The 22,953-nt window shown below is 42.8% G+C and overlaps 1 protein-coding gene across 2 annotated transcripts in view; it reads left to right on the forward strand.

Moving 5' to 3' along the window:
* Positions 1 to 12,755: 12,755 nt before the first annotated feature.
* kremen1 (kringle containing transmembrane protein 1) overlaps positions 12,756 to 22,953 on the forward strand; it is a 52,125-nt gene continuing 41,927 nt past the window's right edge. For both annotated transcript variants that reach the window (XM_028415163.1, XM_028415164.1), the window contains exon 1: positions 12,756 to 13,127. In XM_028415163.1, coding sequence (XP_028270964.1) covers positions 13,046 to 13,127 — 82 coding nt within the window. In that variant the 5' untranslated portion in view covers positions 12,756 to 13,045. The remainder of the gene's footprint in view (positions 13,128 to 22,953) is intronic.

Genomic DNA, 22,953 nt, shown 5'->3' on the forward strand with positions numbered 1-22,953 from the left:
CGGTCTTCTCCTCTACTTTGAACCTGACTCACTTCTCCTTTTCCAAAACAAAGCCCCTGGGGGGGTAAAAGGAAACAGAATGACAGGGTCCCGTGTGGCTGATCTCTGGCAGTGATAGGTGGGGGTCCAGCTGGGGAAGAAGAGGGGGTCTTGTTGAAGAACTAATTGAAATAACCTGGCCTGCTGCACATGGAAGGCTTTGAAGTTTTTTTTTTTCATGTGAACACTGTTTCCTAACTAGCAGTTGTGCAATGCTGCTGCTGCTGCTGCTGCTGGCATGCCTCAACGATCCTATTGTTTTACACACGTTTCTTACAGACATGAATAAGTGTATATGTGCACCTATTTCTATGTTAAACCAGCCCTGATACCCTTACAAAGGGCACGTAAGCCTCCCTGTGTGTCAGCGTCTGAGCTCCTTCTGCAGTATCATCTCAGATTTGACTCTGTTGCTTGATAATCTCCTGACTTGGTGCAAATTTCCCCACTTTCATGTGTCAGTCGGTGCTTAGAGGAGAGGCAATGGAGCAAGCATCTGCATCTGTTTGCAGAGTCAGATGCTGATTAATTGTGTATGGATGAAAGTAGATTTTTCATCTCTGTGGGGGCCTGTTCTAACCCTGAATGTTTACGCTCGCTTAACATCTCAACAGCCCGGCGTAATTAGTTCAATCATATTCAAACACAAGTAAATGCTAATGTGCTCTGTGGAAGCTTGTTGCTTTCACGTGGGACTTTTCCCAGTTCTCAGATCTGCACTCCATCCCTGGATTATGAAAAAAAAGGCTTCTGAAGTGGCTTTTTTGGATGAGGCTTTTGTTTTGGGTGCGCTTTTTTTTTTTTTTGTTTCATGTCAACTCCAGCTTTGCAGGTGTGCTTAGTCCCTTACCTCCTAATGCCTCATGGCTGAACAGCACCTTCTGATGTTAACTCCTAATTTTAAGGCGTAGGTTGAAATGAAGATTGATTCAGGGATTAAAGTGTTTGCCCAAACACAGAGGTTTTGTTACTGGCAACATGAACACTTTACAGTGGGGAGCAGAGGCAGCTAATCCTGCAGTAGATTAAAACAAAGGCCTTGCTTTCTTCCTTTTTTACACACTGCAATCCCTAATCAAACAACCCATCAAAGAAAATTATGGAAAATAATTCAAGATTCAGTGACTTTTTATTGTCAATTTCACCATATGTGTAGTATGTATATTAATGTAACTAGCATCAGCTAATCAGTTGCTGTTTATGGTTTGATAAATCCATAAAGATGTCTGAAAAAGTGAGGAAGGACTCACAGAAGTGACTCTTCAAACACAGAGTGCTCTTGACATAAACACTCAGTAAACTTTATCACTTTTTGGCCAGCTACTATTGTTCCCCCTTTCCCAGTCATCAACATCAGAGGCTAAACTTCATCCCCTGAGGCGCTATAATCCACTCAGCGACCAGAGGCCGTTAGGACCCGAGGTTCACTTTTCATTGGAGTCAGTTCTTTTTATAATGGAGCACGTCATTCTCCCAGGCCACAGAAAAGGCAGATACCTCACTTTACTACACCACAGATGAGCGAAGCAGAGCAAAACAGACCCAACAGGCCCAATCCACCCTTACAGATGTTCGTCGTATAGGCCATGCCCAACACAGGAAGCCATTAAAAAGCAAATCAATCAGACAGCGCTGTGGAAACTGGTGGGGGACAAACCTCTGTGGAAAGCTTGTGTGGAAGGGCATGTTGCCAAGGGAGTGAGATGCACTACACAAGTTGTACCAAATATAAATTCATTGCAGGCTCTTGGAAACTTGTGTTTTCATAAACAGGAGAAATGGGTTGAAGTGATTTCCTGATCTGGAATGATTCAAATGCAAAGCAGTGGAGGGCAGTGACAAAAGAGAAGTGAGAGGAGGAAAAAAAAAAGGAATTGCTGTTGTTTGCCTTTTATTTGCCTAGAGGGGAAATATTTCCAAAGCTCATCCTGAGAGAAATCGTTTTAGTGGTGATAATCCTCAAACAGCATCCATCTCTGATTTTTGAAATGAAAAGAATACCAAAATATTTTCAAAATAAACTTTTATGCATAAGTCGACTGTTCCCATGAATAACAATGTGCACCCTGGCACCTCTTTACAGCATGCAAAGAAGTTGTTGTTCTGCATGTTTGTTCCTCTCTTTAAATATCTTCAGCCGGATACAAACTTCTCTGCTCTGCTTTCCATATCTGGACTCACTGAGATTTAAAGAAAACATGCAATGCTTGTGATTTGCAAATTATGTAAAACGTAAATGTCTTTTAAAATAGCTGTATGGAATACATGCACAGGTTTGGTTTGATAATATTCTACTTCCCCATTGCTGCTGCTGGCTTTGCTCCAGTTGGATAGTCCCTCTTAGAGACAACACATTCGACCCAGTGAAATCACACTCTTAGACCCCATTCACACTGTGGAAATAAATCCGGCTAGAGTGGGATTCGAGCCGTATCCGGATTTATCTCAATATATATATATATATATATATATATATATATATATATATATATATATATATATATATATATATATATATATATATATATATCCGGATTGGCTCAAATCTGGCTCAGGTCTGAACGCAAATCCGGCTAGCGTGTGATACTTCACGGGAACAGTGTCCGGGTCACGTACAAAAGCCATATGTAAACAACCGTTGAACTACGACAGCTTTGCCCCAAGTTTATTTTCGACAGGGCTACAAAGGAATAAACTGCTTTTTGAACCAAAAACAAAAACAAAGAATGAGTGACACGGGACGAAAAAACGTGGTCCTACCGCAGCCTGAACGGACTTTGTATATTACGAGGCGCCACCTAGCGGTGTGGAGGACAACAAACAAGCTGGATTAAGCTGGATTGAGTGCCGACACGCATGTGTGATAGCCAGATTTGAAAGTAGGTCCAGTTTAAAGTCCATCTGGATCCAACCTACTCTAGCTGGATTGACTTTCTTCAGTGTAAACGGGGCCTATTAGTCTTAGTCTTAGGTTTGAATCCTCCGGACTGTGCTGTCTGTTATGTTTTTGTTTTTAATCACAGCTGGTTTTGACATTAAAAAATGTAGAAGTCAATATTTTAGTCCTTAAAAATGGAGCAAAATGGAACAAAGTCACAGCAGTGACAGTTTGTATCTCAGGCTTTTAGTTCCCTCAGCCAAGTCTCAAATTTGGGAGCTAAATCAGACTTTTTTCAGGATACATCTCATAGCACCATTGTCCTTTTTTGTCTTTATTCATGACTGATGTTGTGAGCTGGCAAAATGAATTTCAGACTGGCAGCTCGCATTCTGTGTAGTAGATGATTTACTTGTCACATGTCACAGCCAGCATATAAAATACTGGCCTCTGCTGGGTTGGGTTGGGTTTGGTTGGGGCTGGGAGTGGGGGGGATTACATCTTGCGTCTGAAGATGTAATCTGTCAAAAGATAACTTTATCCCCATATACCTCAAATCTCAGCGTGTAAAGCTGAGTGAGTAATTCCCTGCCTGTAGATTTATGATAGCACCTGTCTGTTAGCACAGATCAAACTCCTCAAAACTCAAAGTAAACTGTTCCAGCAGGCATGGGAATTCCCATCAAATCCAGCTCCAGAATCCCCCCCGATCATCAAGAACTTTGTTCCTGCCATCAGAGATAAAGCTTCACAATCCTCACTAACCATTACACTTAATGAGCTGCTTAACTAGCTGCGTTACGACAAAGCTGATTCCAAGAAGAAAGACAACTTCAAACGGCACATATTCCTCCACGCTTGGTTTGTGTTTTCCCCTCTTTTTTCCCCCCTTCTTCTTCTTATCAGGCACCGTGTGGCTGTACGATGCACAGATATGATAAAGAAAGAATTAAATATCTGTTCAGGGTACATGCATGGTTTGTCTGTGTGTGGGTATGTTTTCAGTCTGATACCCTGTAAGTAGTAGTAGTAGTAGTAGTTCAGGGACACCACACACAAATTCAGAGGAAACCATATGAGTCAATTCTAGCCTGGGCTTGCCTCTGTCTCATGTTTTTTCATGTAGTTTTAGTAACAACTCCTTATAGGAACATCTTCATATTCAGTGATTGCCGCGTGGAGTTCTCTTTTTTAATTAGAATTTGATACAAGTGGCTTGATAGCCTTTCAGTTTATGTCATACTCATTTCAGTAAATCCAGTTGTTTATGTAGACGTTTGCTTTCAAGTGTAATCAGTTTTGTTTAGTTAGCCCACATTCTCAGGCCCTACAGGCAGATAATGTTTTACTGTCTAGACACACTTGCTGGTGGTGCCTCTTACAGTTTGGGTCTGTATACACCTGTGATTAATATCACTGATGGCATTGAAGGTCTTTTATATTTCTCTCTGTCTCATTATGAATTCTCACTGCTGTGATCCACAGTTTACTCTCTCTCTTCCTCAGTACAAGGTCAAAGATCTCATAAGTATTCATATCCCCGTATCCATTCAGTTCTGCTCTAATTGACAAAGACACAGCTCTCACAGCATCGTCAGGTTCATTTTTTCTTATTCATATTTATATAGAGGAGAGTAATTGTGTTTCAGGATTGCTTCTGATCAATGGTACTGTATTTGTAATTTAAATTAAGTGTTTTCTTTGCTCACAGTGTTGTTTAGTTATCTATAGAGGCTCCATGAAATAACAAAAGGCTTTTTTTTAACCACTTGTTGCCTGTTCAGAGCTTACACGCAGGCTGTGCATCCTTTGGTCCTGAGCGTGACTTATTACATATTCCAAGCCACATCATTCAATTTGGATGTTTTACGCATATCAGATTTGCCCCTCTTGATGGTTCACATTCATGATTACAAGTGTCTTTCATCAGACTTGTGTCTGTGAACGTCACTGTGTCCTCTGAAACACCGCGCATGTGTACATCGACTCGCTCGCATGTGTCATCTGTTAAAAACGTGATATTCATGAGACCATGTAAGACCTGACGAATGTGGTTCATATTAAGAGAAAAGGACATGAGAGTGACTGCAGCACATTTTTAGATAAAGTGCTCCAGAGGATGACAACAAGAAGGCAAGGAAAGGCTGGACTGTTAGCTGTTTGTGGAGCTGTTGTCGGCACCACGGTGCTAATTTCTTCTATTGTTGAGTTTGACACACACTCTCATTGATGTCAAATGGCAACAAAGCAAACGGCTAAGGACCACGTCCTGAAGTGACTCAATCCAGATTTGTATGCTCATACAGACCTATTTGAGTCGCGACAGCCTGGTAGTCTGAACGTAGCCACAGTTACCATGGTTACACCGCCTTGCACAAGCCATCCTCATCATAGCAATGCTACTTTAGGTGCAACAAACACCAGGTAGTGAGTCATATTGAGTTGTTTATTTACAGATTGGTACTTCAAATAGTAATAGATGAGTAGACAGAGCTGTAGTAGCAAAAGGCAGGTGGGAACAGTTCGACTTTAAAAAGTGTCTTTTAATCACTACTGAGGTATTTTTCTGACTAAAAAGTCTGGAGTATACTGCAACCATCCATCTCACATCCTCGGTCTTCATGAAGCTTATCCTCACCAGGAAAACATAGAAAGTGATCAGTTAGTTCCAGGCTTTGGAAACAACCCGTTTGTGTGTATCTGCTGTAGCACATTCAGTCTGGAGGCGGGACTCCTCAGCATGACAGCTGAAAATGGGGGCAGCAAATGTGAAAGTTTTGCCTCAATGTGTTTAATTTTGTAAATATATTTTATCCAATCACATCAAGAATGTTTTTTTTTTGAAAGAGTGTGCCCTTTCCAAACTGATTTTAAGGATGACTTCCCATCTAGTTATATTCACTACAGTGCACAAAGCGCCACAAATGTGTACATATCAAATGATTTTGTCAACTCACTGGTATTATTCTGTTACATGTTTTATTATTTTACGGACAGAAATAAATAAACCAGCACTTAACTTGGCAAAGTTCTGTTGTGGATTTAGCTATCCATCTGCTATATATGCAAGAAGCAAAATTCTTCTAAGTTTCTTTTCCTCAAGTTGCACTTTGGTTTGCAGGCGTTGGATTTTTCATGCCTTCTGAACTGAATGCTTAAAGATTGCATGGAGTACACAGTTTCCCCTGACTAGTTTCATTTCAAAGTAGGACTGAGATATTGTGGGAGACCTGCCAAATCATCAGCACAACATGGTGTATTAGCATCGACTGTTTATGTCTTGAAACCCTAAACCTGTCCCTGCATTCTGTGGCCTGAAGCTGGGTTCCTGGATTGTGTCACTGCGGATATGTGACTCCACAAACCTGTGTTTGTCTTTTCACTTGGCCGCAAAATTGTTTAGCTGCTGAAATCTTGTCATCGTCTTTTTGTAAACGGCAGATGGGAACCGTAGTTTGAGGATGCGAACTTTGGTACGGCTACATTGTTTACATTATGCATATGGTGGATTGTGGTTATCTCACTGTATTGATGACACGAAGAAGGACGCCCATCACAGGATGTTTGAAATGTTGTCAAGTCTGACATGGAAGGGGGAAAAAAATGATTCACAGTGTGAAAAACAAAGTTTGGCCTCAAGATACCCCACAAAGCGAAACCCGCTGCAGTTGTTTGTGCTCAGTGTGGTGACTTTCTGCAGTCCTTCGAAGACATACAACTCTAACAACTCAGATTTGTATCGTGAGTCCTTTCATTGTTGTTGTTTAGAGGCTTCATCAAGCTTTGTTGCCATGGCTTCCGCCCTCTCTGCACCATACTGTTCTCCAAGTAGATATGACATATTTCCAATGCTCAGTTACCATTAGCAGCCCTTCCTGAGTGTGAGTCAGATGTACTGTCATTGTGAACCCACAACAGAGATCCTTCTCGAGATGATTCCCACAACCCGGGTTACTGGATGAGGACTTCATGGCGGGAAGTGTAGAATCGCTAGCCAGCAGTACTCTGGCTTCTGGCTCCTTTCCTGCTCTGTGATGAGTTGGAAAAATGATTGTGATGGTGGCCACGATGTTCTTATCTTTGCTGGCAGTAATGGACGAACGCAAACAGAAAAAAAATTGACTTATTTATCCAGCTCACAGTAATCAGGAAAAACAAGGTCATGCAGTCCTCAGCCAGAAATGGATGTTGAGTGAAACCACTGTCCCGCCACTTATGCTGTATTATTCCTTAAATTCACCAGCATTTACTGTAATAGCTTGTTGGATAAGAGCTAAATGGATATTATAATGTCATGACTCCACCTAATGGCAGTATTACTTTACTTTTGCTGTCAAAAAGAAACCATCAATGCTGATGTCAATCCTAAAAAGCTGCTTTCACAATAACATCGTGTGTTTCAGGAAGGACATCTAACCTGTCATTTCTTAATGCTTGTGCATCAGAAAAAGGAGTTTTGCTGGTTTGGTGGATGTTAAATTTCAAGAGGTTATAAGTAGTAAAGGAATGCTGATCAAAATAAAGATTAATCATCTATTTTTTAATAATTTTGTATAATTTCCCAGCACGTCTGCTGCCCTTGCCACCTTGTTTATTATGTTATTGCATCAGTCACTTTTATAATATTTCCTAAAAATGGAATAATGGCTTATGCAGGGACCAGTTTACAAGGGCTGAAATGCTTTAGGTTTGGTTTGTGGTTTGGTTATGAAAGCTTTGAGGCCCTCGGTAGGTTTGCTCTCAGAGGCGGATGGACAGGGTGCAGGAAACATGAGTGGCAGACACTCGGTGTCCTCCTTCACTACATGGATATGTCATCTTAAGGGATAATTTGCAGTGTTGCTATGTTTTCGTAAATAGTGTAAACAGTGGTTGCAATAACCAGCATGTGCAGTCTGTTACATTCTCATGTTATTTTTTTTACTCAAAGGAGGTCAAAGTGCAATTATGGCAATACAGGCATTAGGTGTATGACGTTCAATATGTAATAATTTTGAAGAATTATGAACACACTCCAGGATGACTGTCTATACAAGGTTGTCTTCTATAATCTAGTTAAAGGAAATGCATTGTCACTGTGTTTAAATCTACTTTGCGTATAATGTAATTATGATAGTAAAACAGGACAGTGAGACATTGAAGTTGTAATTAATATAAGTAATTAAGAGCTGATAAATATCTCATTATGTACAGGAAGATGTTCCATCCATCTCTCTTCCTTTATCGTTGATCTCTTCCTCTTTTCTTCTTCCCTTTAAAGGAGATAAAGCTCAGCGATGTGACAATAAACATTCCTGAGGGTGTCACCCACCCGGAACCTAATTAGAGACCCGGGAGGCTGAGCAAGATGTATGACTACTGTGTGTCTCAGTAGGGGAGGAGGAGGAGGCGAAGGGGGAGGTTGTGGGGCTACAGCAGCTGGTTATACACAGGTGGCTGGATGCTTTGAACACAGGTAGGCTCAGGGGCCTGCACAGGTGTGTGTCTATGTGTGTGTGTGCAGAAGATTGGAGTCCAGAGGAGATATTGGTTGGAGAGCTTCTACACCAAAAGAGCCAGAGGTAGCCATTTGTCTTTGGCGGAGCTTTGCTGGGGTCAGAGTGTGACACAGTAATGTGTGTTGTGTTGTGTGCGCAACCACTAATGATGTGGATCATATAGACGCTGATGTGTGGAGGGGGGGGGGGGGGGTCGCTCAGACTTCAAACACAACCAGATGCTTTTGTTGAGTAATCGCTTTGACTCACTGTGTCCCCCACAGGAGCAGACAGAAGAAGTTGTGCGTCAACGTTAGTGCCAGGGTGTTTTGTTTTTAATTAATGTCATGAGCCAAGCGATGGCAGAGATTATTTTGGCGCTGAGGAGAATGATCCCGACAGCAAACAGTGACTCAGTGTTGATGTCAGAGAGGGAGACAGAATCATCCTCTTTTTCTTGTCACATTGCTGCCGAAATCAGAAAAACAGGGTTTTTTTTCACAAGGGTGTGAGACGCACGTCCCTGTTCTCCTAAATTTAGCCTGAGAAGTGTTATGTGTCCTAACTCAAATGTGTCACTTTTAATGAATGAAAATACATTGTCTTCACTTGTAGATAGTCTTTTTTTTAACTTATAGTGAGATCTCCACTTCTGAATACATTGTGATCAAGGAAATCAAGCTTTGGCCAGATAAACCGCAGCAGGAAGTAGATCACAGTTCCCTTTACCTGTTAAATTCCAATGTGAAGACAAATCAGTGGGGGGACACCACTGTCTTAAAGGACAGCCGCAGGGCAGGGAGCTGTCTGAACTGAACTTTTTCTAAGCTTGATTTCACAACTATGAAACATGAGTAATTAAGATGTGTAAGCAAAAAAAAAAGGATCTGTGATCGTCCACGTGCCAGAATTCTGTTGCCTGACATCCTCGGGACCTTTACAAAGGCTGCAGGAAACCAAGTCAAATGTCTTTAAACCAGCCGGTCCTCACCAACTCAACCAACATGAGGTTCAGTCCTTTAACACAGAACATGTGAGCGTATTTCTCCGGCTCAATCTTTATATGTTTATGGGGGCAGTGACTTGTGGGCCGTGCGATGAGAATGGTTTTTATTGTACAATATGAATTTGTGTGCTTTACCTGACCCCTTAGCCTGTTTAATTTAATGCCAAACCTTAACGAGTTTTTTTTTTTCATGCCAAATTCCGCTGTGAGGTGAAAGCGAAACCTGACACCAGGGGGGAAACTAAACAGCTTGCAGTGTCAGGGGGACTCAAACCTCAAACTCCTGAGTAAAAGCCTGCTGCATCTCACCACCATCACCAACCGACATCTTTACTTCGTGGCTGCATCAGGCCCATGATCGAATGACGTCAGGCAATATGTGCCGTTAACATAAAACAAAAGATTTTCAGATTATCTTTGTAAACAAATTATTCCAAAATCTGGAGAAAATCTGCTAATTCTGCCTTTGTTAGTGTGACAAGGCATCATGTGTGTGGCCTATTATCAATTTTTCATTTTTAAGTTATGTTTTTAGTTTTTTTCCCCTGATGGAAAGAGATTTGAGATCCTGAAGAACTAACTGAACATCCTCCTCTCTAATCCTAAGAACAAAAGCTTAGAAGGAGAAATAGTTTCGACTACACGGGAGAGAAATGTGGCATTAAGATTCAGGGCGAGACACTCATGTTTACCCAAGTGAGAACAAGGACATGACATAGTCTTGGCTCCAGAATTTGTGAATTCAAAGCATCTGGGCCAACTTCTAATTCAACTATGCATAACTTCCCATTGGCAGGCAGGTCAGGGATGCTGATGTACCTTCTAATACATCTCGGTGAAACATTCTCGCTGTGACCTCCAGCCTCCATCTTGCATAACTCAACAGGCAGGACACACAAGCAGAGCGAGTGGCTCTGCAGTGGTCACCCACACTAGAAATACACACAAACACACACACACATACACATGGTCCTGGAAAAAAAAATTTAAAAGGCAAAATGCCAACAAATAAAGTGTGAATGTAAAACGTGGAAGTGCCAAGTTTTATCTGGAGAGAGCAAAAAACACAGAAGAGAATTACAGTAACTCCAGCAGACCACAAGGAATGTGGCCAGGCGGCATGTACAGACAAGCCCAGTGTGTTCACACACACACACACACACACACACATATACATAACCAGAAAGAGAGGGACAAAGAAGACAAAGGAAGCCTTGCTACCAGAGCTGTGCAGCATCACAGACTGATAGAAGAGGAGGTAATGACAGGACTCAGGTTCATTTTCATACAGACACACGGTAGTTTGTATTCAGTCTGGCAGAGGATCTGCTTTGCATGAGGACATACCCATAACATGTACATTGTTCCGGTCCACTCTGCACAAATATACAAATACATCAGGTAATTTAGCATCAACAGTTGTACTGATAACACACTGGCTCCTAAATATGTTTTAGGCACAGTTTTATGGGGGATTTAGGGGACCTCAAAAAGTACATACCTGGCTGGAATACACTTGTTGTTTAATGCTCTGAATAGTTAATGTCTGCTACATATCAGTGTTGGAAATTAGCTGAACATCAAATAATGTGTCCCCTTTTTAGGATGCCATATTTGTATTTTGGGTATTTACATTGCATCTCATTAGCCCCTATCACAGTGATTGTGTTATAATGTTGTTCTGTAGGTCTGCCTTTGCTCACCTTTGCTTGTTCACAAACAAAACCAGGATAATGCTGCAGCGGTGCATTTGCTGCATTAAACCCTTTCACGCAGTGATTGTGGCTCCACTGCCAACTCAAAGGTGCAACCAGCCCGTCTCTGTACCTTTCACATTGAATGTCGGGGCACATTTAAGCTGCTGCTGCTGCTGCAGCTCTGCTTTGCCCGGAAAAAGCTCTGTGTAAAAAAGTGACCGCTCTGCTTATGTTGAGCATTTCTGTTGTTTCAGCATTTGCTTGTGTTCTGAGATTGCTCACTGTTGTCATGTGTTGTCCTGGGTTGCAGTGCAGTGAGCTCTCTTCAAATTTAAAGACCAGTGCGAGTTGTGTGTTTTTTAGCTGTATGTTTTGCATCTAAAATCTCGAGTTGTACTGTAACTATAAATGCAGTGGAGTGACTCTGAAAAGCTAATTGATAGTAAGTATAAAGTAGCAGAGAATTACTTCAGAATTGTTCTTAAGAACTGCTGTAATCTTGGCAAATGCTCTGCTGCATGTCTGTCAACTGAAAACTATCAGTTATGCAGCAATACTGTTTAGAAAACGATGACATCTCAGTCACAACCACAGTGAACGGACAGTATCTGAAGGCCATACTGTTATATTCCTCTAAAGGGCACACGTCATGCTAGATTACTTTCCCAGCGCGCCCCATCTCAACCCCGTCGGTTTTGGCAAAATCAATGTTGGGCCTTTTTTTTTTTCCTCCTTCAAGAGTGGTGAGCTCATTCTGGCTTTTCTATTTTTAGGCTCACTGGCTACTTTTTGGCTTGGACGCTCATTCACTGTGCTGCATGGTGCTCACAGTCAAACACAAGAGGGTGCTGTTTTTCACTTAAAGTCAGGCTGCCAGTCTGGAAAACAAAAAAAACATGGCAAAGGGGGTGAGAGGCACAGACAGCGGGCTCTGTGCACCTGTTTCTGTCCAGTGAATATGGGATATGTTACTAAAAAGACATGCAAAGAGAAAGCTTTAAAATGAATATATATGGAATTTAAATATAATCTGTTAAAACATTTGAGCCTTTTCTCGGAAGCTTCTGGAGCTTATAAGAAGCAGAGATTGTCCTTGGCTGTTATTTCCACCATACTGTGATGTTTTTCCAGAAGCAGGAACAAAAATGTCCTCTCAAAGAAAACTCATCCACATCTTAATTGATCTGCCTCGTGTTAGGATGTAGCTTATTATTAGTAGGGACCATGTGCCAATCCTTCTTACTTTTCACCTTTCCAATAAGATTTAGCCCCAACATTACAGAAAGCTTCCTCAGTATTCCTGCATGGCTTGTGTTACAGCAGGTTTCCAGTCAACTTACTGTCCTGATCCTCTTTGTGCATCACTTGTGTGTCTGTAATATCACCACAAGGACCTGAAAGGAAATGCATTGTAACCTTCAGAGAGACTTCTCTCTGTGCAGTTTTAGTTTTGTTGTAACACAGTTCTAATCATCGTATTATCACTGCAGGGACGGCTTTAAATCATGTTTGGAACTTTGGGGACCTGCTGTTCATTGCACCACAGAGACCACCTTCCAAACCCCAGCCCCGGCCGCCACCCGCCCTCCCCTTCTCTCCTCCCTTCCTCCCTCCCTCCCTCCTCCTCCTCTTTTCTTTCTGCTGCTTCCCCTCAGCGCTGCAGGTTGAATCCATTGCCCCTATTTCCTGTCACATGGGTTGGAAATAGGATCCCTGTTTTCTACTATCTGGTCTCGTCTTTGTGGTGTCAGTGTAGTTGTAGCTGTAGGACCTGCCTTGAAGTTCAGGGACTTTTAACGCCGACCAAAGCGCGACTCCAGCACAGACGCAGACGGTCAACCCACCAGGCAGGTTTAAGTTAAGTCAGCCCGACACTGTCCTGGGTCTGCGCATCCGTCCGTCAGCCTGCACTTCACCTGAGAGCCAGTTGAGACTCTTCAGTCACACCATGGATTCCTGGACCGTCACCTCTGCGCTTCTTCTTCTCGCTGGTTTTATTTTGTGCGCGGCTGTTGATCATATCGATACCGGTAAGACAAACTTTTTTTTTCTGCTCGCTGTTTCTCGGGAACGTCTCCAAAGTTTCTCTTTAACGCACAAAGCTCTCATCCTATTAGAGAATGTGCGACTCACGGCACAAAGTTATTATAATGATAATATTTGTTCTGTTCGGTAATGTCGAACATGCCACAGCTTGCAGCCGCAGCAACTTCATTCATAGGCATCCCACTCCCTCTCTGCAGAGGTATTTAATTGAGAAGTTTGCAGCCAATGGACACGCACAAATAGAGCTGGAATACAGCAGAATGAGGTGTTCCACTCTTACCTCCACGCCGATGGCGTAAACGCTGTGGTCCCCAGCCGGGTGTCCCGGAGCCTTCGCGATGAAACCCTACCCCAACAGGGGTTCAACTGAATCTAAAAGATGTTGTGTTTATAATAGGGAATCTCTGCTAAATGTTCCCCAAATGTGTCATGTCGGAGCAGTTATGGGAACGTCTGGCTGTTTGACGCAGCCGCTTTTACGCACTGGCCTCTCCAACGCATCCTGCGCTGCTTCTGTTTACCTGTCCTGCCGCAGCTCGGAGCTGCACTGTCACACTGTCTACCCATTTTACTGCATGTTCATGCTTATAAGAATCTCCATCAGATATGCACTGCTGGCTTCTTCTGCTGCTTTTTAATTGAACCATTCAGACATCAGACCCTCTCTCCCCCTGTATGAGGAGGAATAAACCCCTTGGCTCTGTCATCTGATATCATCCATTTAATTTGCCATCAAGTTCACATTAATCCTCAGGGGCATGCGCCCGTGTATCTGCAGAACTTTAAAGTTACAGCCGGATCTCCATTCCAGAGCTGCCCTTCCCCGAGAATATTTAGTTTTAATGTGGATGTCTAATAATGACGACCACACAAACCAGGCTTCTCTTTTGCTGTAATTTGTGCCGCGTTTCATGTCGAAGCAGCAAATCCTCGTGCTTTCCTTTTTAATTTTTTTGTCTCTTAATTATACCCTTGGATTTCAAATTAGAGGGTCCACCATCTGGGCTAGTGCGTAAGTACTCCCATGTGTACCTATGTATTAACAAAGTATTTAAAGCAATGGTATTCCCCCTCATAACACTGGGGGAGAAAAGAGGCCAAGTTTATGTTTAGTTTAAGTCAGCTGTGCCATATTTACCATACAGTAAAACATTAATTTAATGTGTCTACAAGAAGTCAGTCTCTTGTTGTAAATGAAAGAAGTGACTCATCCTCCCTTCATATGTTTGGACTGAATTAAAAGGTTAAACTGAATATGAAGCCCTGACCACCGTCTGCATGTGCAGCGATGACGCAGCTGCCAGTTCATTGGGATTTGTTTTCTAACTAACCCATGCTGCTCAAATGAAAAGATACTGCAGCTGGCTATTTTTGTTCTTCAGGATAAACTGATTAAGTTGAGGAAAAGTGACGAGCAAAGCTGGAGTTGATACACATATTGTTAGTGTGCTGCAGGAATTTCCGTGTCTTGTTGTCCAGCATCTTCTTCTGCACACATTTGACCAACTGTATGCTGGTGCAGAGTCAGTGTAGGTATCCGAAGCCAAAAACCTCCTCCATGTGTGCCATACTGACAGACAAGGCCCAGTCTGAGCTGCTGTGCTCATACAAGTACCACAATGCATTGCTTCAGGGACCCGATTCTTTCAAGACTCAATGTGCAGAAATGATATCATGAAACTGGTGCACAAGTTTTGAGAAAAAAAACTTTAGTCTAGAAACAGCTGCTATTATTTAGCACACGTATTTCACATCTATTTATAGTGGACTGTCTGATGAGCGACGATTTGCCACACACTCTTAGCCATAATGCAAATGAATACAGTTCCACCTCATTCAAACTCCCGCATGCTGTTGTGTCTGACTGCGGCCTGCCGTTGCTCTCTTTGGCAGCTGCTTCACACAAACGTGCACACAGAGTGGAAGCTGAATCGTGTCAGGGCTGTCAAGGATGAGGCGTAATTCACTCCATTGCTCTATAAGCCGGTAATGATGTAGCTCATGGTGTTTGTGCCCTAAACAAGCTCGAGCTGGTTAATGAGGAGAGATTTATCCTCCTTTTGATCTTCCTGGTATTAGTGACTGGTCTTACTGGTGGGTCGATGATGGGTGGTTTGTTTACATAAATGATGCATCATGTTATAGAAGTTGTGGAAGCTGTTTGATGAGGCTGCCAGTGCAGGTAGAGCCCATAATGTGTCTTAATGGTTCCCCAACTGATGTCAGGCAATGATTAAAGGAGCAGCTCTGCGTATTGGGTAAGAGAAGGTTGATGCCACTCTGACACAGGACAGCCTGCAACTGAGTAGTTTGCTTACATGACTGGAAAGAACTAGAACAAACATGTGATGTCTCACTTCAGCTTTGCTCTTTAAAGGGTGTTTGTAATAGTCTATTTTTTCCCTTAAATCATTTCTTCTTTGCTTTCTGCAAAAAGTCAAGTAAAAGTGTGATGTAAAGGGTTCTTCAGAGAGCTCTTAAGTGGCCGATTTTTACAAAGAATTGTAAGAAAGGATTGCTTTGATTCAAAGTTAGCACCGACTGAGCTCTCTGATCCCACTTTTCACAGACAGATCTTCAACATGAGCAACATGAAACAAATGTGTTTCACAGGATTGTCTTTCTTTTACCTTTAAAGGAAAACACTTTGTGTCAAGCTTAGGCTTGAAAAGGGCATGCTGTGACATTTTAGCATTATGGTATGCACTCTCATTATGTGATTACAGAAGACAGAGCTGTCAGGAATAAGACCTGATTTAAAGAAACATCAGGTTAGTATCAGGCTGTTCTTGACCACTGATCGAAAGAGGCAAGAAGTGCTATATCCTTATTTACTAGACATGCATGAAATGACTTGTTAGACCAGGGATATTAAAACCTTTATTCAACACTGGTAATTGAGGGAGTGCAGTCATCACACAGAGTGATGGGTGGATGGATTGACAGCATATGTTGTGATTTCCCTTTATGTGTGTAAGCTGCTGCATAAACTGGCAGCTCTCTGTTGCATCTGGCAACCCGCCTCCTCTTCTGCCCCGGGTCTGATCGCTGTCCGGCGAGACACTATGTTGGCCTGGGCTCTGTCAGTCATCGCACATGACCACATGCAGAACTGAGCGTTGTGCAGCACAGCAGGCGATGTGATTGTGGTTTACAGAAGCTGCTGCAGAGTGATTGTAGCTTGATGCACATTCTTCTGATGCTGGAAAGTCTGTAAGTGGATTTTTTTCACATGTTTGGTGTAACATTCACATTCAGTGACCTTTTGTTTGGACTGTGGACAAAGAAAAGCTAGAAGTTAGCATGCAAACCAGCTAGCTGTAGATAGTGATATTCAGTCTGAACATCAGTTAACGTGTATGATGATATGTTGGAGTCTGAGGGAACAGTTTATGATGAAGCAGAAACTTGACAAGGGAGAAGGAGGTCCATGCTCGACTCAAAAGCAAACCCAGGTGGACAAGCCCTACTTGTGCTGTAAGGTTTAATCACTAGAATAAATTGAAGGTTCTAGACTACATGGGTGAAGTTTAGAGTTTGCTGCAGCTCCGATTTCACCAAGAGAGATCTGGATAACGTAACAAGGGGTTAATATTTTAGTCTTTTAAAACAGAACATATGTACATATTTCTTCTGTGCTACGTGTTCAAAGGGCCAGGGACCTATCCCAATGGTAGCTGAAAATGGCAGCCGCACAACCATGTAAATGTGTTTAATGTTATGAGTAAGAATGTTTTAGGATGATCTTTTCCTGTTGGTTTTTTAGTATTAATATTCCAAATCTAGCCACGATTAAAAAACAAAAACACTGAGTCGAACCTAAACAGCCTTCAACCTTGACCTGTGTCCTGACTCCTGATTGGGTTTGACACCTGGCAATACGTCCATATGTTCTGTTAGCGTAAACATAACCATGTGTCGTATCTGGCAGGTGTATTATTGTCTAAATGTGGCGTTTTTTTTCGGAAAGGAAGTGTTGATTCAGCTGTATGTGCTCGCCTCCTGTTGTGTCAGAAATGCAGCTCTGTGCAGTGAGTTCTGCAGCGGTGGCTCTTACGTCTACATCAACTCGTAGCTCTCATCACTTGTGCAGTGGTGGATCAACTCCGCAGTTTATGTTTTTGCTTTGTGTGACAATATTTGTGGCAGATAATTGTTCCCTGCAAAAGTCCTGCACTGATTTAATGACCTGTCTTGTCAAACACAAATATGTGTAATCATAACACAGCACATTGTGCTGAATGTGGCTTCAGTATCTCAGAGGTGTTTGACAAAATAAAACCCTCAGGCGGAGGCATGACAACTTTAGAACAAAGTCTTCTTTGCAGTGCTGGTGCACATGAATGAACAGCTGATTCTGATCATCAATGTGTGAAAATCAATTAATAAGTCTGTGAAATGTGAAAAATAATTGAGCCAAAGATCAATCCTTTGAAATAATGTTGATAATGAATCAAATAAATGAGTTAAAGTTAGAGTTAATATACTTCAACATCACCATTGTGTGTGTAAATGTGAGGCAGCTGCAACCATCTGGAGTCTCTATAAACTCCCCAAGTTTAAAGGGGCCATGTCAGGTGTCAAACCAAGAGGTCTCATATCCTCCTCCCACACACACACACACACACACCTCACCCAACACACAGCCCTGTCTGCCTGTCCCCCACTTCTCAACTCCCCCCCTATACACCCAGACACTATATTTCTCCTGACTTAATCTTTTCTCCACTTGTAAATGCAGCCCATACGCTGCAGTTTATGACTCGGCTCCAGCAACCTTTGTAACCCCCGTGAGACAGAGAGATCTTTGTGAGTGTGTGTGAAGGAGAGATACTCTGAATCGTCTGGCTCAGAAAGATAATAACAGACCATCTTCAGCCGTTTGAAGAAACACGAGCTTGTGTTGGCAGAGGTGGTCGCAGAGGAGCGCTGGTTTGAGGAGAGACAGCGGATTGTAAAAGACTTTCACATAAGGGCTTTCGGTGTGTGGGTAAAGCCTCTGCGCTCAGTGTGGTGAGTGGCAGAGGGCGTTATGGGAAGAGGGTGCATGGGGTCTGGGTCTTAGATGTGGCTGCTGTGGTCCCTCTTGCTTTTCCGGTTCAGAGATGGAGATGGAAACCTCTCCTCCTCCCCTGGTGAGCTTCTGTGCAGCAGACAAACCACTCTAAGAGACCAGAGTGTGCGCGCTGAGATACACAACTAATGATTAAGGATGTGTAGGAACCAGTGCGACTGTTGTCCTGACTACTTCCCAGACTTGGACTTGGATTTAAAAATGCTTATTAATTTTGTGTGCAGCTCTTTCACAGGGATTTACCACCTAATTCTGCAGTTCTTCTTTGTTCTGCACAATCATTTGGCTCCTTGTCTCAGTTTTTTTTACAGCCTTTAACTTTATTGTTGTCTCATCAGCATTGTTGTGGCCAAAGCAATAAAGCAATAAGCTTTATCAAGGTCATACTGAGGTTGTATTTGCAGGTTTTTCCTCAGCACACAAAAATAAACCATAATACTTTTAAACCTGACAGTGTTACGAATAGATCACTCCTCTTGTCAGCTTCCCACTGGAGATTTTCTCCCATAGCTGTCTTAGATTTAGTGTTGTCAGAGCCTCTTCCTGGTATCAACGCTCCCTTTGCTTCCCAGAAAACAGAGGCTAGAATGAAGAGACTCATTCTAGGTAGAAGTGCTGTTGTTCTATTCATGAAGATCATGTCATGGTCTACTATGTGGCCATGATGATGACTGGCCTTCTAGGGCTAAACCTCTCTGCACCATGTTTTTATTCAGCACTCTTCATAGTGCTCTACCCCCCACTTGTTTTGACACGGGTCCTCGTGGGTGATAACACGTCGACACCGGGGTAATGGATGACTGCACAAAGGCCAGTATTGTCCATGGAATAAGTTCTGCATAATCAGTCAAATATGAGAAGTGCACAATCATGCAATGTGACTAACACAGCTCGTCTCCTTCTACCTTAGGTCACAATCCCTCCTCATAGCTGCTGGGACAGTACCTTGTCTTTTGAAAATGCATTTTGAGTGGTGTCTCCCATGTGACAATAATTACCACCGTTCTGAGCTGAGCTTTTGGCCAAAAATCTTCATACCTCAACACATCACACTTAAACTATTTGTATAAATAGATTACACTCTTCCTAAGAAAAAAGTTTCAGAGCTGTTGTTCTCTTAACTTCTTTCCACTCAAGGACATGCAGAAGTGTCTGCATCCATCACAGGAGCAGAACAATCTACCGAGGCGACACATGGTTGCTTTAGCTGTCTATTCTCTCATCACTCACCTGAATGATGAGCGCTCCGACAAATGGGCTAATCTCACTAAAACTTTTCTACACCACTCCCTAAGTGCTCCTTTAAATGTCCTGTAGATGACACACAGGTCACCTCAGTGTGTTCTGGATGTTATCACAGTAAACTCTTGTGTGTTGTGAATGTGCATAATGACTCGTACACCCTTTGGAGCCCTCATAAATCTGTTTATGAAAAAAGTTTGACAAGACAACAGTCCAAAAAGTCAGGACATGACCTGTCAACACCTTAAAGATGGGAGAAGTTAGATCTGTGTTTTTAACACTGTGTTAGAGTTTTAACACAAACAAAGTACTGTGAATGGAACAACAGCAAAGTTTTTGTTGGACAGAAGACACAAAGCTCTCAGTCTCCTGGATGAAAGGGCTTTGTTGGTGTTGGAGGACATTGCTAACCGACCTTGTCTGTCATTAAAGTTTGAGGATGTGTTGGCTAGACTAGAGTTAGCTGTATAGCTAATTAAACCATTTGCATAATTAATCCTCTAAACCCTGAGTAGTTTTCCTATTTTCACATTTTTAGTCCGTGTGAGCTCATTTTGCACCGCAATATCATGTCCTGCATCGCTATGGAAACAGCACATGTCATGGCTGAGGGTAGAGAGACAAAGTACAAATCTCCACATATATTTACGTGACAATAGATACAGTGATAGATGGAACCACAGTGTAATTTACATTCATTTAGAAGCCAGACATGAAAGTCTGAAATGAAAGTATTTTCCTTTTTGCATATACCAACACTTATGATACCCAGCGTGTCTTAACTTGTGAAGGCAGGCAAGCATTTTGAAGAATTCCATCATTTGCTTGCCTAAAAGTAATCTGGATCATAGTTTGGAAAGAAAAAGAAAAAAAAAATCCCAGGTCTGAAATGTGTGCTTCTGTATCAAGCTGCTGCCCGTTTACTTCCTGCCGACCTCTGGGAGGTGCCCTGCAAAAGGTCAAGTTGTGGGCAACGCCCTTGTTCTCCCATGCCAAGGGACTGGACCGCCCACGAAACCACCAACCACCAAGACGGAGAAACAGACCTAGTTATTATAAACACAATCATGCTTATTATCATGCCAATGTGATTCTCGTCCTGTCGTGTTCAAAGGCTTACCCTCGTTTGATCGAAGTACCTCTTACTATGTGTCCATTTCTCTTTTTTTAAAACAACTTCCGGTGTTGACTGCAGCTCTCTCTCATTTTGCTCTCACCTTGTGCAAATCACCACCTGCTCGGGCAGCTGATTGAGGCGACCTTGCATGCAAAGCACCCTGACCAGTTCCTGCGTCAGAAGGATCCCCGAAAAAAGGCAAGAGTGCTGTAAGGTTTGGAGTGTGTCACTCCAGTCCCTCATCCACAGAGGCGGTCCTGTGAGACAACATGGAATTAAGCTGTCAAGCTGCTGCTAGTTGTACACAACTGTCAAGCTTGAAAGAGATAAACAATGTTTAGGTGGGAGAGTGTACTGATGTGGTAGAGTACTGGTTTGTGAGGTTTTGTTGCTCAAAGGTCATTCAAGACCAGTCAAGAGTGTTTTGCTAAATGACTGTGACATGTTGGTTTTTGGATAATAGCTTTCGCTATCTCAAACTATTCAGAAGTTTTCTTCCGTTCCTCCCTTACACTCTATTCAACTTCCCATTTTAATACCATTATGCATGAGCTGTGTTCCCCGGCCTCCTCGTGTACCTTGACATTTGCGTATGCATGAGGAGACCCACTCCAGTCGATGCCGAATGACATTCTCTCTCAGCTTTGCCGCTGCTCTCTGCAGCAGTCAGAGCCCATCAGCTGGAACACACACTCCAGGGCGTGAGGGTAAATCAAATACTCAGAGAACAGTAATGAAATACCATGGAGCCTTATGTTCCTCCATGAATTCTATTAACTCTCAAACAAACAATTGTTTTCATTATCAAAACTCAATTTAATTCACACTGAATGGAATTATAAGAGAGGTTTTAAGGTCCCAGGTAGGAAGTGTCTCATGCATGAAAACATTACACAAAATACATCTTCCTGCCTCAGAGCTACATTCATATAATGACGTGAAGTGACTGTTATCGGCTCTGAAAGGAAGTGCAGCTTTGCTACTCTGTATGGATGATGTATTGTGTCTGCATTTTTAAGGAGGAAAAAAAAGTCAGCTTCAGTTAGATTTGTTCTGGTTCAGGCCCAGAACCATCCCGGCTTCCTGTGTCTGTATTTCTCTTTTCGAACGTACTATTAATACAGCTTTTTTGACATAGTAGGGATTGAGGTAAATTAGCTGTTATTCTTTCTTTGATTCAAACATGTAACATGTTCCAATCATCTCGCCAGTGACTGGTGTGGGTGTTTTTGTAAAAATCTCCACGGGCTTGAGTTTCAAAGCAACCATGTATTTTTGTGGTGTCACATGCAATTCAGAGTTTTGAGAAGCGTAACCAAGAACATAACGGGAGGATATTGAATTGCTACTGTGTGAGACATGACCTGTCCGGCGAACTTTAGTTCTTTTTATATTGCAGTTATGTTTGGGTCAGGGCCACTGAGGTCTGTGCTGTACTGCGGTAGAGTAATGGCAACCACTTTAAATAAATGGAGAGTAATTTCGCTGCTGAGCCTCGGGGTCTGGTTTGTGTCCAGCTGCTGCAGTTTGTGGCCGAAGAGGCAAATTGTCGCCTTTCCTTCTTGCAGGAAACGCCCACAGACTGCACTGATTTGACAAGGCCAACTAAGTGGACATGGCTAAGTGGACAGAGCAAACATTTGGACAAGTGAGGGGAGCAGACATTGGTAAGTGGACAGCAAACAAAGGAACAAAGCCAGCAGTGGAGAGAGCTAAGAAGCCGTGACAGAGAACTGTGGATCAGTGGATCAGAGAGCGTAGAAGAGAGGTTCGGCAGTTTCAGTGTGTGTCCGGTTTGAAAGAATATGGAAGTAAACGCCAGCTGAGGTGCTTTCAAAGGTAAACAGTTCGTGCAGAGAGGAACATCCCAGTCAACCGTTTTTACAAACAGCCATTGTCCCAAAAAGCCATAGAGCCGGTCATATCCCATTGCAATGCTAGGCCCTTTGAAAGAGTCAAAAGGGATGTAACCCAAGTCGCCAAGAGGCCCCCGATTTAGTTGTCTGTCCTGCATTGAAGGTGAATACAGCTCTCAGAAGTGAGCACAAAACGGGCCGGGTCTGCTGCAGCCTACGTGGCACCAGCTCACGACCCACGCCAACCAAAGGGTGGTCACACTCGGCCGATGCCATGAAACAAAATCTATGACCCTCAATAGATCCTCCGTAATAGATCCCCTTCTCAGGGAGGCCACTGGGATGCCCCCTGTCTTTTTACCAGAGCCATCTGGTTCCCAGTAATGCTGCTCTTCCCACAGCCGCACAAACCACAATGAAAAAGGATCGCTTTCAAAGTCAAGATCAGGAACTGGAGACGTGGCTGTTTCAAAAGGGGTCCGATGTTGAACGCTGTGGTCCCCTCTGTTGTAGCCTATTGT

The sequence above is a fragment of the Parambassis ranga genome, chromosome 9, assembly GCF_900634625.1.
Source record: "Parambassis ranga chromosome 9, fParRan2.1, whole genome shotgun sequence".
NCBI lineage: Eukaryota > Metazoa > Chordata > Actinopteri > Ambassidae > Parambassis > Parambassis ranga.